The 17,727-nt window shown below is 41.8% G+C and overlaps 1 protein-coding gene across 9 annotated transcripts in view; it reads right to left on the reverse strand.

Annotated features, from left to right (window-relative positions):
• SYNE2 (spectrin repeat containing nuclear envelope protein 2) overlaps positions 1-17,727 on the reverse strand; it is a 1,823,309-nt gene that overhangs the window by 98,288 nt on the left and 1,707,294 nt on the right. For 8 of the 9 annotated variants that reach the window (XM_069207355.1, XM_069207357.1, XM_069207362.1 and 5 more), the window contains 3 exons: positions 5,246-5,531; positions 4,950-5,018; positions 3,719-3,849 (listed from right to left, as the gene is read on the reverse strand). In XM_069207355.1, the coding sequence (XP_069063456.1) occupies positions 3,719-3,849; positions 4,950-5,018; positions 5,246-5,531 (486 nt within the window). The remainder of the gene's footprint in view (positions 1-3,718; positions 3,850-4,949; positions 5,019-5,245; positions 5,532-17,727) is intronic. The other variant, XM_069207356.1, reaches the window with a different exon arrangement.

The raw sequence follows: 17,727 nt of genomic DNA on the forward strand, positions 1-17,727 counted from the left end.
TTATACTCAGTTCAGTCTACTGTTACCTTCAAGATTGAAATGCTCACTTCTCATTGAGAACAAAGGGACCTGGCATATTTTAAAAATGCCAGGCAAAGCATTTTTGGAGCTGACAGTTTTTAGGGCATGCAAGTATTTAATATTAAGGATTTTACTATTATGAACACATTACAAGACAGTCAACAATATTTTGACCTCAAAGAAGTCATAAACTTTTCTACAAGGAAAGGATTACAAGAAGTACATTTACAGAATTTAGCTTTGAACTAATACATAATCCTGAGTAACTGATTGAGTCATTGCTGGGTTTATTGTATTAGCTGCAGTTGAAGGGGAACTCTGAAACTCTGGGCTAATCAAATGATCTTACGGTTCTTGATTTTTTAATTACAGTTGCTAAGACAGTCAAAAAAAAAAAAAGGATATCTTTATGATATACAGATTAAACATGGTCTTCTGAAAGTCACCATCACCAGCCTGTCTGTGCCATTTTCACAATCAGCACCTTTTGTAAAGAAAATATTTTCAGGATTTTGATACTATGTTAGTAAAACTATTATTTGGTTTTAAACTTTTTTTAAATGTCATACACACAAACCAAGAACAATAGTGTGATACCTTAATTAAAATGAACATCAAGCAAAGTAATATAAAAAAGTTGACATGTGAGCATTAAAAAGAGTGACAACAAATGTGATCTAATAATGTGATGATTACAATACAGCAGTAATAGACATTATTTTTGGACTAAAGTGAAATCCACTTCAATGTTAGAGAGAAAAGTAAGCTTCCTCCTCATCTTTAGAAACGTCTCCTCCTCAATGGGTCCTGCGTGTCTTGCACATCAGTGTGCAGTCCAACAGCAAGAACAATAATAGAGCAAGAACCACAGTTTCTTTATAATTCATTACTTACCAAGTGTGTCCAGGAACATCCCCAGATGTTCTGGTCACAAAAGGCGGAAAGAAGACACTTGTGCACTTGTGTAAGCGTTTTCAGCAATTAAATTCACCTACAGCCCACCATCATTCTTCTCTTTGCTGCAACTAGCAAGATAGTTTTGAATCGGTGATATGTCAGAGAAATATTCTGCATATATCCCAGCAGCACTGTGAGCAGGGGCAATCCCTCCCTTATCTTAATCAAGAGTTGCAGAAAGATCTCCTTCCCATATTTCTGTACAATGAGGCAGTTCCACATGAGATGTATATAACCTGCTTAGTTGCTACCAGCATGCGCAGGCAATCTGAGTCACTGTGTTAAACTCACTACTGTCCAATGGGGTGTATGGACATATTTGGAATGGATGAGCCAGTGCCTGCTATTCAGTAATACTTATTTTGTTTGTGCACAGCAGTACTCCTGCTGATTATTTGGTAGCAAGTGTTTCAAATCACAGCCCCATCTTTATATAGCTTTGTGTTCATTAAATGCCATCAGTCGGAAGTATGCTTTATATGTAGGAGGGGACAACCTCCACTGTTCTGGGTTGCTAATAACATGTTTGATTGTTTCAGATGGAGATTGCAAAGGAAACGATCAACACCATGCTTTTTTCCCACCTTGTATATAAAAAGGGGATTATATCAGGTTTTGACAACTAATGAGAGGGTGACACACTGCCAGAGAACAGTTCTGACCAGATTGCAGGGATTGGGTCAGTTAGGCTTTCATAAAATGTCAAATAGTGCTCTAAAGTAGCTGGTCCAGATTGCAAAATCTCCTTAAGGATGCTAGCTCTAGTTTCCGCAGTATCGAGCGGGGGTAATCCTAAGACTTCTATAGCCCTGCAAAGCACTCCTACAAAAGAGGCACTCTCCTCTGTATGGTGTTTCCAAGCCATTGGTATTTATGCAAGTCAAAATAAAGGTCAGCATCTAATCAGTGAGGGAGGAGCAATTATCTGCCTTCTCATAGTCATCCCCACCATGTGGACTATGTTGGAGGCCTGGTATGGCATTCACATTCCTCCATTATCCAGAAGTACTGATTCTCATGAGCTTGAGCCTTACCTTTAGTGATAGGGTATCCTGACACTGGTCTAGCCCTTGCTGAGGGACGCTATGGATCCATGATCTTTGCTAAGGACCAGTCTGGAGCTACTATGACTGTGGCCAGAGGCAGCACTAACAGCAGGATCAATTAGAGGGGCCTGCAACAGAGGAGTAGAAGTACTGCCCTGCGTCAGTCGGGTATCATGGTGACTTCAACTGGGTTCTGTCATGGCCAGGGAATAGTTCAGCTAGGAGAAACACAAACTAGGGCCCTAAGAAGACCTCAAACCATTCTAAATATCTGGGGTATGGCTTCCTTTAAAACAACAACTTGCAGTAGATTTGGGAATGGTCTGGGGAACTTCATTTGCATCGGCTCAAGATGCAACACAGGGTTCAAGTCAGACTCTGAAGACAGATGTCATGCACATTGTGAGAGTCCTTCCAGGCTTTGGAAGCATCTGTACATCAACAAGCTTCAGAAATATTTCTTCTTTGCCTTGTATTTCAACTTTCTCATTGGCCTACCTGACAAGGGTGACTTCTACAAAGATTGGCCACTCTTCTTATGTTCCAGAAGGTAGAGCTCGGTTTCTCGTTCTATTGATGTCCTTTAAGTGCATCAGAGACCTTTTGTCACAGGACATGGAGTTATACTGGGCTCTGAGGCACCATAAGCACATATGATGTAACTTCATCACCAACATTTGCTTCTGTAATGTGCAGCACTACTTCAACCACATTCGGTGAGGGGTTGTGTCTTATGCTCCTCTTGTCTTTATGTCCGGAGGCTGGATGGACACACAGTGGAGGCTGATGTTGCCACCTCCTGGAGTGCAGGCTCTATTGTAACAGTGTCGAGATTCAGTTTGCAGAGAGTCACAAGGGGAGGAACTTGGGGTTAGAATTATGAATAAGAACAAATTCTGGGATGGCAACAATCAGCAAAGGTAGGTGTTAGGTTTTTCCAGGTTTAGAAATACAGACTAGCTGGGTTGTGGTCAGCCAACTCCTGATAGAGATGGGACTAATAGCACATTAAATATTTGTTTTATAGGGAAATAAACATTTCTGGACTTTGTAAGTGTGTGTAAATTAACAATTCAAGGTTACAATAATAATTGTAGTTGCACTTTCCTTTATCTGCCACATATTTAAAGCAAAGGGGGAGGGAGATTTGAGGTATGTTTCCATAAATAAATGTAGCGTTCAATTCCTAATCAGGAAAAAATCATCCTGCAAGGCAATGACTATGCCCCAGTAGAAATCAAGGATAATTTAAAAGCTCCCTCAAACGTCACCATTCTGCCTTGTACCTGATGCCCATCCACTCTGCCCGGCTGCAAGCATTTGATCATACAGAATAACTTGTAAGATTTAGTTCCACAAATGGCTGCTTAGGTTGTAAACAATTGAAATCAATGGCACTGTATAATGTGTTTTGATTGTATTCAGCCAGCTTATTACAGATAGATGCCTATACATTAGAATATCTCTAGGCTAACACTTGTAGCTATGCTACTATGTGCCAACAGTTAATTACACAAGTATAAAATCTGACAAAATCAATGTGGAATATATGAGATACAAAAATAAAAAGCAGTTTATTGCAGAAACATTGTAATATACCCTACCATACTTTATATCACATTAACAATAATACGTTCAACTAAATATTGGTTTCCTACACATCACTTAATCTAATAATAAAATTGGAGGCTTACGTGTCCTTGCTTAAATGGAGTACTGCTTTCTGGGGTGGAACTTGGAGGGCGTACACTTCTAGTAATCACAGGCTTTCTGGGTGTCTCATTATCAGCAGATATCCATACATGAGATTCCGAGTTAGGTTTTCCTGCAATATAAGCAGAATTATCTTATTGAAAAACCAAATGTTTGCCACTTGAATACTACAAAATGTCCTGTATACAATATAGAAGTGCGTCAAGAAAATTCTGAGACCACTCTAAGTATTTTTTATTTATTATTTATAAAAGTAAGCAGCCATTACAATCTTCTCTTCCTAAAGTCCATTAGATGACACAGCACTATAGTTCCAATTTAAACACATATGGCATAATGCCTGAGTTGCATGATATAAAACGAGAGCAGTGATACATTCCTAGATAAACCTTGTCCTTTTGGTGGGGGTGGGCGATCACATACTCATACAAACGTTTTAATAAAGAAAAATATAATTGTATTTTGTCAACTTACAATTGTGGTCATTTACAGAACTTTCTTTTGAAACACTGCTATATTAGTGATAACATGATCTTTTATTTTCCATGGAACAATGGTTGCACCAAGGTAGAGTATGAAAAGATGGCGATTCACAGCTTTTCTTGCACTGCAAGCATGTTTGCAAAATACACAGACAGATTTGGAAGGTGATGAAATGTGAGCCATGCACCTATTCTGTTCTACTGTAAGGCATCATTTAATATCATATGGATAGTGTGGCGTGATATAAGCTCATTTAATGGGAAGTAGGCAGCACCAAATAGCAGATCACTGGCAAGAGGGATATTAAATGTTAGCTCAGGGATACATACCTTGCCATTGGAACAAAAACAAAGATTCTGTATGGTTCTTTTAATCAGGTTAATTGAGACACCTTTAAGGGTGCCATATGTATCACAGAGCAGGATGAAATAGAATCAAATCTTATGCTCCAATTTACAAAGCAGAAATAAATGCACAGGAAAAATATCTTTGCATGAAACATTAATTTTTTAGAAGCACCGGAAAGGACATCTCTTCTGGACAAATGGTAAACAGCCTTGCTTAAATAGCATGTTGTTCTGCAGTGCAGAGATACCATGGAATAAGGCAGAGATATATGGTATTCACACAGGGGAGAGGTTAAATGGTGCACATGAAAAAGCCTGAGAAGGACAGTGTGTGCCACAGTGATTTTGCCATGTTGAGACACATGCATCGGCAGGTGCCTACCAGAAGATGCTTTCAAAGCTTTTGCAGTCATTTTAACATATGCGTCTGGACTTTCTGTGATCTCAACATCTGAAAGAGAATAATGTCATTTTTCTCACTGGTTACATAGAAGATAACTTCCAACCAATGAAAAACATTGCAATATACGTAAAAAACTATTGGAACATTTTAGATGAGGTTACTCTGGTTTGAGGAATACAAAGTTGTTTATAGAATACCATAACCACAGAAATGTGGAAACTGCTGCTTAAACACATGCCCAAATCTGTTAATGTAATGAATACTGGTTCGCTTACCTGACAGAGCACTGTAATATGCACCATCACCATCTTCATCTTCATCTTCATGAGAAGAAGAGCCGCCGACATCAACTGTATGATCCCATTCCAATGGAATGGAGTCGACACTGACAGGTGTCTCGCGGCCTGACATTTCATGACCTGGAGCCGGTGGCATGAGATGACAAAGAGATGGTTGAGGCACCTCAAGGTTGACACTCGCCTGCCATGTAGAATTCTGAATCTCTCTCGAGTCTTCAGACTCCATCTCATTTTCTGAAGTGTCTTTTTCATCATCAAATCCCTAAAAAAATATTTAAAATGTTTCGTATTTCATGTGGTTCCCAGTTGCACTTTTACATTTTATACTTTTATTATCAATCATGAAACAATGATAAACAAATGAGTCACAATTAAATAAGTAAAATAAAGAAACACATTTAAATTGCAGTTAAGACACAAAGGGCCTGATTACAGGTGCTCAAGTAAATTCTGACCACCAAGTAAATTGTTTATTTTGCGGGGTCGAAATTACGAGTTCTGCAAAATGTATAACATCCGGTGGTTACTAGCGCATTAAAGCCAGTTTCTCCAGATAAATGTTGTCACGTCAAGCCTGCAAAAATTTACCAGGGTAAAAATATGCTGGAAATGCTGATTAATTTTGGAGTGGTATGCACTATGGCCCCATTTTATTAGGCATTTTCATGGGTAATGCTTGTAAATAGTGGTAGTTATCACACCATATACATGCCAAATACATGGCTATCAAGTGTGATAAATTCTAGATACCTGTATTACTCATTAATCTATTTTTTTAATATATTTTTAAACCTTTATTTAAGATTTTGTGCAGAAAGATCATATAATCAACATCAGGAATTGCTTGAAAGTAAAAATACAGAAGCTGTGATTAAACAGAACAATGACATCATTCGGTAGTTCAAACGGCATATAACAGGACTATAAATTAACTATGCCCAAAAGGGGATGGAAATGGGTAAAAAACAAAAATGAGAGAGGTGGTGACCTAGCAGTCTACAGAAGCCATACATGTAGAGAGGAAAAGGAGCCGATGAAGCTCGAGAGGTGTATGTGGTACAGTACACAAGGACGCCGTATCCCATAGCCCAGCCAAAGAGAGATTAGTGCATTACACAGTGGGGGTAGTAGTCCCCGTATCAGTAGTGGGTTAAGGATTCAGTGTCAAAAGATCATTCTGAAAAGGTTGCCATATATCTTTGGGTCATGAAGATGGGTGTTTGTAACGATGCATAGACTTCACTTGCAGTGTCGCATTGGGCCATTTTTTGGAGCCATGCAGCTTGAGTGGAATGAGTGCAGCTGCCCCAATTAAGGGCAATCTGATGATTAACTAGTAGCAACGCAAGTGCAGTAAGGTGTCTTATGTTCAATGGCAAGGGTTTAACATAACCAAATAGTGCTAGTAGGGGGTCAGGTGTAGGTGTCTGCCCCCTCATTTGTGTCAAGGAATCATGGACAATATTTCTGAACTGACGCATTAGGCTGCAGGTCCAGGATAGGTGAGCAAAGTCAACATGTTCGGTGGAACATTTGCGACAGCAGTGTGGCTGGGTGGGATCTAGTTTAGCCAGTGTGTGTGGTGGCATATAAGCGTGCTGTAAATATTTGCAGTGAAACAGTTTATGACAGTGGTTATTAGAAACAAGTTTAGATTGTGCGCAACAATAATACCATACTTTGTCAGAGATAGGATGCTTTAAGTCTCTTTCCCATGCTACGCTCGACTTTTCCAACCCAGTGGGTTTTAGCTGTAAGGAACCACATTATAGCCAGGAGAATAAGTGAGCATTATCTGGGGCCAAAATAAACAAGGAAAGGGGAGGGAATTCTATTGGTTCTTCTGAGTAAGCTGGTAAGACTGTGGCTAGTGTGCTGTGTAGACGGTGTATCATAAATCTGTCCATTTGAGTTGCATCGTGTCCCTCCAGTAGTGTGGTAAAAGATCTCAATGTGGCATCACTGAGGAGGTCCCCAAAGGTGTGTATTTAGTGTGCAGTCAGTGAATGTTGGGCCAAACATTCCCGGGTGAGCTGGAGCCATGGGTTTCCTGCCAAAGGAAGAGTTGAAGAGTGTAGAGAGTCATGTCTTGAGTAATGGAGCAGCTTGTTCCATGCCCAGCACCCAGTTGGAAGTGTCTGGATATCGGTCAGGCTTCTGAGGAGTCCCTAAGGCAGTAATGTGGAGAGGGAAAAAGGGGAGGGTCTGCATGTGCTCAGGCTTGAGGTATTGGAGTTCAGCTTCCGGGTGATACCAAAAATAGGCAAAGTGCGTCTGGGCCACTAGATAATAGAAATGCAAGTCAGGCATTGCGAAACCGCCATGGTTGTATGGTAATGTCACTGTTTCCCAGCATATTCAGGGCGACGCACAGCCCTTATGAGCTTAGTGAGTAAACTGCATTGAGTATTAAAAAAGCTATTATATAAGGCAATAGGGATGTTTAGGAACAAATACGAAAAACATGGGAGAACGACCATTTTGATAATGGCTATTCGTCCCGCAATTGAGAGTGGAAGTTTGACCCAGCCGTCTATCTGTGAGAAGAATTTAGTAATCACTTGGCCGTAGTTTAGTTGGACCACTTCAGTGCTAACAATGTGAAGGTAAATGCCCAGATATTTGGGCAGGCCCTTGCACCAATGCGTAGGGTATTCAAGGGAGCATGGGTTAGTTGCATCGGTCTAGGGGAAAAGCTCAGACTTATTCCAATTTTGAGAGAACCTGCAGAATCATACCACTTCTCTTATCAGTGGAGGAAGATTAATAGCAGGGTTGCGGATGAACAAAAAACCTTCATCAGCATAGAGGGAAGCTAGTAGCGGGCCACAACTTAAACTCAAGCCGCAATACAAATGGCGTTTCTGAAAATAGTGCACAAGAGGGTCTATGGCAATGATAAATGGAAAGGGAGAAAGAGGGCATCTCTGATGAGTGCCCCTTGTTAGAGGGAAGGGCTCTGATAGTGTGCCGTTTAAACAAAGTAAGGCAGTCGGAGTTGTATACAGCAATATGATTAAGTCCCTGAATCCCTTAAGGTTCTCAGTTTCATGAGGGTGGCATGTAGGAAAAACCACTTGAGTGAGTGAAATGCCTTTTTGACATCTAGTAGTGGCGCTACCACCGGGAGATCTGGGGATTTTTGATTAATAACTGAAAATACAGTAAAAAGTTTAATCATTCTCGAGCAGTGGGGGACAAACCCTGATTGTATAAAGGAGATAATTTTGTCCATTAGGAGGGCAAGGCATATGTCTATAACCTTAGCGAGTATCTTATTGTCATGGTTTAACAGAGACGGTGGCCTATACGACATGCAAGAATGTGGGAGTTTGCCTGGTTTTAATAGCAAAGTAATAACGGCCTCCCTAAGGGCAGAAGGGAGGAAGCCAAGTTGTAGGAATTCAGCATAGACCTCTGGTAAATGTTTGGTCAGGAGGTCCTTGTAGGTCTTATAAAAGTCTTCTGTGAAGCAATCTAGTCCCAGGGCCTTCAATCCACTCAGTGTGTCAGTGGCTTGAGAGATCTCACATGTAACAGGAGAGGAAAGGAAATGTTGTTGGCCACTGCCCAGACTATGTCTATGTCAGAAAGGTAGTCTGCTAAAGCCGTGGTAGATGTGTCAACACACAAAGTGTAGAAATGGCAATAGTATGTAGTAAACTCAGACACTATTGTGGTATTGTCAGTTATAGTCGTGCCATCGCCACAGCACAAGCTAGTAATATGATAGGGCCCGTGGGTGATGAGAAATTTCAGTGAGCCACAGGAGGGAAGATGGGGTGAAATACCAGTGGTCTATACGGGGCCAGATGTTTTGTGGTGACGGATAAAATGTAAAGTCTGACGTGTGTGGGTGCCAGGTGCACCAGGCACCAGAAAGATGGAAAGTGGTTAGGAGATCTGTAGTGTTTGCAAAGATCAGGGATTGGTGACCCAGCAGAGCCGGTGGAGTTCAGGCTAGGATCACAGGTGATATTAAAGTCCCCACCAAGGAGGATATGTTCTAAGTCGATGTGGTCTAAGCAAGTCTGAAGATTGGAGAAGAATTCTGGGGAATCAGTTTTGGGGGTGAATACATTGGCAAGTATGACCATTGTACCTGCCAGGTCTCCATGTACCAGCAAGTATCTCCCTTCAGAGTCAGAGTCAATGGTGCAGCATACAAAGTGGACACTTTTAATAATTAATATGCTGGCACCTCATGAGTATGAGCTGTAACATGCAAAGTAGCGGTTGGGACCCCACTGTGAGGAGTAAGAATGGTCAGCATGGGGTACTAAGTGAGTCTCCTGGAGGAATGCCAGTTTTATCCCATATCTGTTGAGGTAGGTCAGAACCTGGCTTCCTTTCCTAGGAAGCAGACCATATGAGGAGTTTGGAGAAATGTATTGCATATTAGCAGTAGCAGGTGGCCAGCAGGGTATGCAATGTAAGTAAGGCGGAGATGCTCACAATAAGTATTTGTTAACAGATTGCAAGATTAGCCTCTTGCATAGCAGGATGTTATGGAGTTATATATGGTCAAGGCAAAGCTTAAAATCGAGGTGTGATCAGGGCATGTGAGGAGATCAAGTGAATGGAGGATACTCATTAACCTTCCAAGTTACGTTTTGTACATTCTTCCCAACTATCTCATATTCTGATCTGCTATTAACATTAAGAAATAAGCCAGAAAAGTTTATGATTCAAGATTGTGATATCCTGGGGCTAACCTTAAATGGCAATAGCTAGTAAACCAACTATGTCAGGTTTTTCTGGCTAATCAGGAACAAAAAGAATGAGAAAATTCCTACTTGTAAACGATTTTCAAGAAGCAGTTATTCTCTCATTTTAGCCAAATTAGATTACTGTAACTCTCTTTCTTAAAGTATCAATAATAGTTTATGGGCTATTTTAAATGTGATAGTAATGGGACTTTTATTGAAAGACAACAAGAGTCCTGTCCACCCTCCTGTAAGTTCTTCCGCCCTTCAATAGCCTACTAAATTGCAGAGCTGCAGAAAGGTTGACCATTTGGCAGTGAAGATTCAACCTGAAATTGCACCAGACTTGCTTCATAAATTAACATGCTGGTCCTGTGCCACATTCAGTAGTGCTACCTAGGTGCAATAGTGTCCTATGTAACAATGTGGTATTGCACAGAACTGCACAAAATCTATCCCTGACATGTAGGAGAAAGCTCCTAACACACAGGGGGCAAGTAAGTGTTGGTTAATTTCCAGTTCTCCATGCACTGGCAAAGCCTCGCTTGTGCGACTTACTGGCTTTGCCAATTGTTTTTAAACATGCCACACAGCATCCCCAATGCTGTGCAGCATGGCAAAAGATTAAAAAAAGCCATTTACACAGCGGCCTGTGTAATTTTGTAGCCCCTACAAAATAACATGATTGTTTGTTTTTTCTTTTTAGTGAGCCATCCGAGTTGGCTCAGTATTTAAAATGAAGAAAAAAGCATGAATGTGTTTATTTTTTCAAAAAAGCAGGTGGTGCAAACAACAGAGGGATGGGGTGGGTTTTCGCATCAGAGGAAAGCAACATGGAAAGGAAGTAGTACAGAGGGATTGGGGAGAGAAGCAAATGGAGAGAGGGGAAGTACATGAAAAAGAGAGTGCAAAATGGAGATGGAGTGCAAATTTATAACAACAGGCGTATACTCTTGTGGTGGAGGGACACCTGGCTGCCAAGATTACATCACAGACTTTAGGTGGCAGGTCAAAAGCCATCAACTGCTGCCGCTCAATCACCGCGCATGAAGGTGGAGATTGGAAGAGGTTCGGGTGGAGAACCATCCCCTGCTGCTCGCGACAGATTATCCTCTTAAAGGGGCAGTCTGAGTGGAGGATCGGTGGCCATGCTCAACAGCTCTGGACACCATACACTCCCTGGAAAGTCAGGAGCCACCAAGATTACGTGGGCCCAGTCGTTCTTGATCTTCTTGAGAACTCTGGACAGAAGTGGTATAGGCGGAAATGCGTAAAGAAGGGGGGAGTTCCACTCAAGACTAAAAGCGTCTCTGAGCAAGTGCTGCCTTGGAAACTCCAATGCACATAACAGCTGACATTGCACGTTCTCTGCGGAGGCAAACTGATCTAACCAAGACTCTCCCCACTGCTGAAAGAGACCTTCCGCCACCTCCGGATGGTGACACCATTGGTGATCGGCTATGCATCAACAGCTGAGTTTGTCTGCTCTGACATTCGGAGAGCCCGCCAGATGTTGAACCACCAGGGGAATGTTCTCATGTGCCAGCCATATCCAGAGGCGCAGCGCCTCCTGACAAACGGCCCAGGACCCTACTCCGCCCTGTTTGTTGCAGTACCGCATGGCAGTAGTGTTGTGTGTGAACACTTGCACTACTTTCCCTTTGAGAGAGGGAAGAAATGCTTTCAATGCAAGCGTGATCACCTGGAGCTACAGAAGATTGATATGGAGTCCAGACTCCAACAGAGACCAGAGGCCTCTGATCTCCGCCTCTCCCATGTGGCCGCCCCATCCTAGAAGTGAGGCATCCGTCACTATGGATATATCTGGTTGGGGAAGGGAGAGGTGTCTGCCGTTGACCCCATGCCGATTCGAAAGCCACCACTGCTGGTCTTTCGCAGTCCCCTCCGAGATCTGGACCATGTTGGAGAGATTTCCCTGATGCTGCGCCCACTGAAACTTCAGGTCTCACTGCAGAGCCCACAAGTGCCATCTGGCGTGTGTCATTAGCAGGATGCAGGAGGCCATGAGGTCCAGCAGCCTCAGAGTCAGTCTCACCGAAACCCAAGATAGAGGCTGAAAGATTGGAGTCATAGCCTGAATATTCTGGACTCACTTTTTGGGAGGATAGGCCCAAAACTGCACTGTTTGTGGAATAGCTTTGATGAAAGGGAGCATCTGACTTCGGCACGTTTATAGTGAACCCCAACACGTGCAGGAAGTTCGTCGTAGTCTGAGGATGAGAGATGACTTTCTGGGGCGAGACCACCTTTAACAGCTAGTCATCAAGGGAGGGGAAGACTGAAACCCCCAACCTGCACAGATGAGCTGTAACCACCACCATCACTTTCGTGAACACCCGAGGGGCATTGGTAAGTCTAAGTCAGTCAAAAATTGGCCAAGGGTGCCTCTCTCTGGATAAGCATGTGGCACGGAAAGAAAAGAACTGAGGTCACTGAGCTGAGGCGGTGTCTATGTACTACTCTCAACGTCATCACGGTGACTACGATGCCAATGACGCCTGCGGAGTCGACCAACGCCACCTACCGACACAAAAGGGTATTGCTCGAAGAAAAATGGTTTTCCTTCTGAAATGTACCTCAACTTGACATTTGTCTTCTACCTCACTTAGACACAAAAATGTCAGAAGGCATACATATCCCGGTACAGGGTCACTCCTATCTACATGAAAATGTAGTTATTTACAGAGGTGAGGGTTTCCACCTCTACAATACAAGCATCTCCTCTCAGTCAATGGTATATTCAGTAAAGCAACCACTAAAAACACAATGAGGACTGTGTAGCAGGTTGAAGAGAAACCTTCACTATAATGTTTTAGTATCATTTTTACCACAATTTGGCACTTATTTTTAGTCTCAGCACATAAGAATCCCACTCTTGAGGGACTCAGGGAAGTAAGAGGAAAAAGCGGCCATCTACATTTCCATCCGCCCAAATGAATATCATAAACCACACATGGCAAACATGACCAAATGAGGTTAACCAAATCTCCATGTCCTCTGTGCTGGAAAATACCATATATTCAAGAATCCAAGTGTGCCCTAATGTCCTAACTCTGGACCCTGACATAACAAAAAATTGCATGGAATGAGCTTACAGACCGCCCTGAGTGTCATGCTTTATCATTGGTCATCCCGCTCTTGCCAGAGAATCCCCTAATAGTGGATGGGCCCTCTAAAACATCAAGGGTACTTTGGAGGGAAATAAGGAGAGGGATCCAGACAGAATAGAAATAAACATTTGAACTGACTTCCCTAGAAAGGTTCCTTTTAATGGTGGGATGGTAGTAAGATTGTTAAAAGTAGACTGGTTGTCCTGGACAAGTTACTACTCCATCAGGCAGGCCAACAGGTTTCAGCCCTGCATATTGCCCCCTACGGGGTCCTGGGCTTTTCCCTAAGCCTCCCTAAATTTACTCCCCAACTGCATACATACCTCACCAGCATACATACATTAGATACCAGTACTATATTGCTGCTGTTTGCTGATTGTGAAATTATTAAAAGGAAATTTCCTAGTGTAGACCGACATCAGAGCATTCTCTGTCGAGCATGGGATGACCAATAATGAAGCATGGCACCCAGGAGTTCATCCTGTGCAATTGTTTGTGATGTCAGGGTACAGATTCAGGACCTTAAGGCACACTTTTGTTCTTGAAAACAGGGTATTTACACACACAGCAGACACAAAGGTTTGCGTAGCCTCATGTAGTCACTTCTTTTTAATTTATATATTTTTATACGGTGGAAAGCTGTACCTAGTTATATGCTCACTAGTGTCTACTGAGTCTCCGGATACCAACCATGTATGGATAATTATAGGTTTTGTTATCCATAAATATCTTCTGCTGTCTCAGATCAGCTCCTAGCACTGGATGTAGGCTCCAGCCTTTTAGGTGAAATTGGACTTAGAAAATAGTGAAAACTTAGAAAAACACGATAGTATCACATTCTCCTTTGCAATAATTCATTAATGCATTTGACAACAGCAGTGCAGAAAAAATGAAAGATGAGATGAATAAACAATGCCCAGAAGCACTGTTGCTTTTAAATGGTGTGGAGAATATTCAAAAGAAGAGTTAATTCTAAAATGAGAACACTATTGTCCTTTTCATCATAGCTAAAGTAATGGCTCATTGTTCGGTTCACAACATAATTTGTGCTGTGGCAAATGTGCTCTTTTTAAATCATAATTGGGAATTTATAGGAGATTTAGGAAAGCCCTACATCCCCTACTGTGACATTTTCTGGTAGTAAATGGACAATAAAATAGGAAATGGGGAGTTGTGTTTGTGATATGATGTAATACCCTAATTTCAAAGGTACTCATCCATTTTTAAGTGCACCCTAGTGGTCTGACTACGAATATCACGCTGAGTCAAAACCAATACCCACAGATTCTGCAAGTACCGCTCTAAAACCCCTGATTGGGTAACACGTTTACATAAAAATATTTTTGTTGTACCTGCAACCTTATAATAATAAACCATTTGCCTAAAACTATACTAACAAAGATAGTCCAAGATGTTTAAATAGCCTGTTAAGTTCCTTTAGAAATAGCATGGATTGTACTATGATAAAGTTCTCCTTGTGTAGCCCAGCCAACTAAATTACAATAGTTTCCTTGATTGAAAATATATATGCCTCCCCAAAACTGAAACATATAAGTTAAAAATATCTGTATTTTCAGAAGTCATAAGCTGATATTTGGAAATAAACACATGCTTGGATTTCCAAAATATATTTAAACCTGATATTTGAGCGATTAATCAAAAGGAGCTAGAGAAGCTTTTTACCATGATTAGTAACATGGTGCCAGAGGCATTGCAGTTATGGCTGTCATTAGAGCAAGGGTTGCAGACTGCTGTACTCGGACTAGTCAAATTTATATGAATTCTCCTGATGCAACATTCTCCCCAGAGACCACTGAGTTTTGTGCAATTACTAATCAAAAGGGATTCTGTGCTTCAGAAAACTGTTACATTTAAAATGAATAGGCTAACAGCTTAACTCACAAAAACTACAACACATACATGAAAATTATCAGATTTTGGTGTAATTTTCCCGGGATAATTGTATACCATTACAAAACTGACATAGCTCCAGGTTCTATATTCATTTAAAAACATAGTTAAAGTGCAGTTATGGTTATGAATTAAAACTGAAAAATCATTGAAATTCACCGGTTGTGGTAAGCTCTGAAAATCATACCTCCCACAGCAGTCATCCAAACAGTAATTCGTACACCAAATGCAATGCTCATGATTTCACCTTCGATGAGACTTATGTAAATTAAATGTGGCATAATCAATATGGCATGTTAAATGAGAAGTAACATTAGCATTAAAATTGTCAATGAAATAACTCTGAATATAGCATTAATTATTGGTTTGACAAATAATTTTCAGTTAAAATGTGTGTTTTTACATGTTGCTGTGTACTGGTGACTATTTTGAGGTCAGAAGCAATATTAGATGAATTTCTGGAAAAAAAAAAAAACATATTTACATCAAACCAACAAAAATTATTCTTCTGAGTCGAGTTCTAGGTTCCCGATACAATTGATACAATTCTACTGAGGTTTTTTTTCTGAGGCAAAGAGCAATGTTTCCCATGGGATTAAAATTGGAAACACTGCTGTTTTGACCTCCCACTGCTTTAATCACCCACAGAGGAATCATGAACCAAGCTACACCAAACCTAAAAAAGGATAACCTTTTTGTAAAACGTTTTGTGTAGATTTAGCAAACTGCGCCAAAGTTATTAGCAATTACCGAACCACACCACATACTGACTGCAGGGCACAGCACAGAACTAAGTAGAGGTATGCTCTTTATCAAATAATTTGGCTAGTTCTAAAAATAACTTTTTTTGTGTTTCCTTAACTTTTCAAATCCTGGACACTTAGGTCTGTAATTAGGTATGGAAAGTGTTCTTCTATTTTCTGCTCCCCAGATTTAGGAATTTTTTCTCTACACCATATATTCTTTTTGCACTCCATGCAGTAGAGAACAAATATTCTAAGGCCAGGGTAATTTTCTTAATGCTTATCCTATTAGCACTGGCATACAGTCTCTATAAATAGCACTTGTTAGAAATGGGGTCTCTAGCTGGCAGTGGTTTGCACCATGCCCTAGTAGGGACCCTCACTCTAGTCAGGGTAAGGGAGCCACACAGCTAAGATAACTCCTGCTCATCCCCTTGGTAGCTTGCCATGAGCAGTCAGGCTTGTCTCAGAGGCAATGTGTAAAGTATTAGCGTATACACACACACACACACCCACACACGAACACAGTGAAAACACCACAAACGTATACTCCACACCAGTTTAGAAAAATAGCCAATATTAATCTGAGTGAAACAAGATCAAAATGACATAAATCCAACATTCACAAGTAAGGATACTAATTTACAAAGAATAAATCTTAGGTTAGCATTTAGAAACACAATAGCTCCAACTGGGGCTATCACAACGTCTTGATGGAGTGATTCCCAACACTCTGATGCCACTCGCGAGGGAGTGCCGGCCGGTTATGGAGTTACATGGACCCCAGGTACAGTACCTTGAAAAAAGAGGAAACAAAGATGTGGTACGGAGTCGGGTAGGTGAGGCGTTGCTGGAGCCATTGCGTCATCAACTCCTTACTGCTATTAAGTAGGTGAGGCGTCGGTTACTTACTATTAGGCGGGGAGGTGAGGTGTTACTTCCTTACGGTTGCAGGGGAGGTGATGAGGCATCGGTGGCGAGGCATCAGTTCCTTACGACAAGGCGGGGTCGATGAATCCAGCAGGTCAAGACACGAGGCTTCGACTTCGTGGTGTTGCATCACACCTCGGGCCACAGGCGTTGCAGCGGAGTCAGATGTTACGGACATCGGTGACACGGCACTCGGGACTCATGCTATGGCTAGACTTCGGAGGCACTGCAGCAGTGTGGGGCCTGCGGCTTTGGTCACGGTAGTTACACTCAGCGGGGACCACAGCTCCGGTGCAGACAGCGATGCGGTGTCGGACAGCGGAGCCGGTTCCAAAGTCGCTCTGGAGTTTATGTTTCTTTTTGGTTACACCAGAACTTAATCCCAAGGGCCGGGAAGTGGATTTGGCACCACTTGGCAAGTCAGGACTCTCAGCAAGTGAACCCAAGTGCTGGGAGATGAAGTCTTTGATGTCCCTGAGACTTCCTAACAGGGGGCAAGCTCAGTTCAAGCCTTTAGAGAACCTTTTGAAGCAGGATGCAGAAAGTAAAGTCCAGTTCTTTTACTCCCAGGACAGAAGCAGCAAGCAGCAGGCCAGCTCAGCAAAGCAACAGACAGAGTGGCAGCCCCACCTGCAGTATGAAGCTCTTCTTCTTTGCAGAATGTCCTCAGCCCAGAAGGATTCCAACTTTGTGAGGTCAGAGGTCTAGTACTTATACCTATTTCTGCCTTTGAAGTAGGTGCACAGTAGGTAGGTGAAGTGCGTCTTTGTAGTGCACATAATCTTGCCTTTCCTATTCTGGCACCAGATGCACTCTAGAGGGTGGGAAACTGCTTTGTCTAAGGACGCGTAATAATTAAAATGATGGGAGTCTGCTTTCTGCTACCGTGTACAGGTATAAATGTGCAGAAACTATAGACATTAAACACATCGCTCCCAATTTAATCCTTTGTTTCAGAAAGATCTGCTCGGACCAAAAATGTTCACCCTTGTAATTAAATCCTTCTATTGAGACCTCTGCTTGTCAATGTATAATTA

This window comes from Pleurodeles waltl, chromosome 9 (assembly GCF_031143425.1).
Source record: "Pleurodeles waltl isolate 20211129_DDA chromosome 9, aPleWal1.hap1.20221129, whole genome shotgun sequence".
Taxonomy (NCBI): Eukaryota; Metazoa; Chordata; class Amphibia; order Caudata; family Salamandridae; genus Pleurodeles; species Pleurodeles waltl.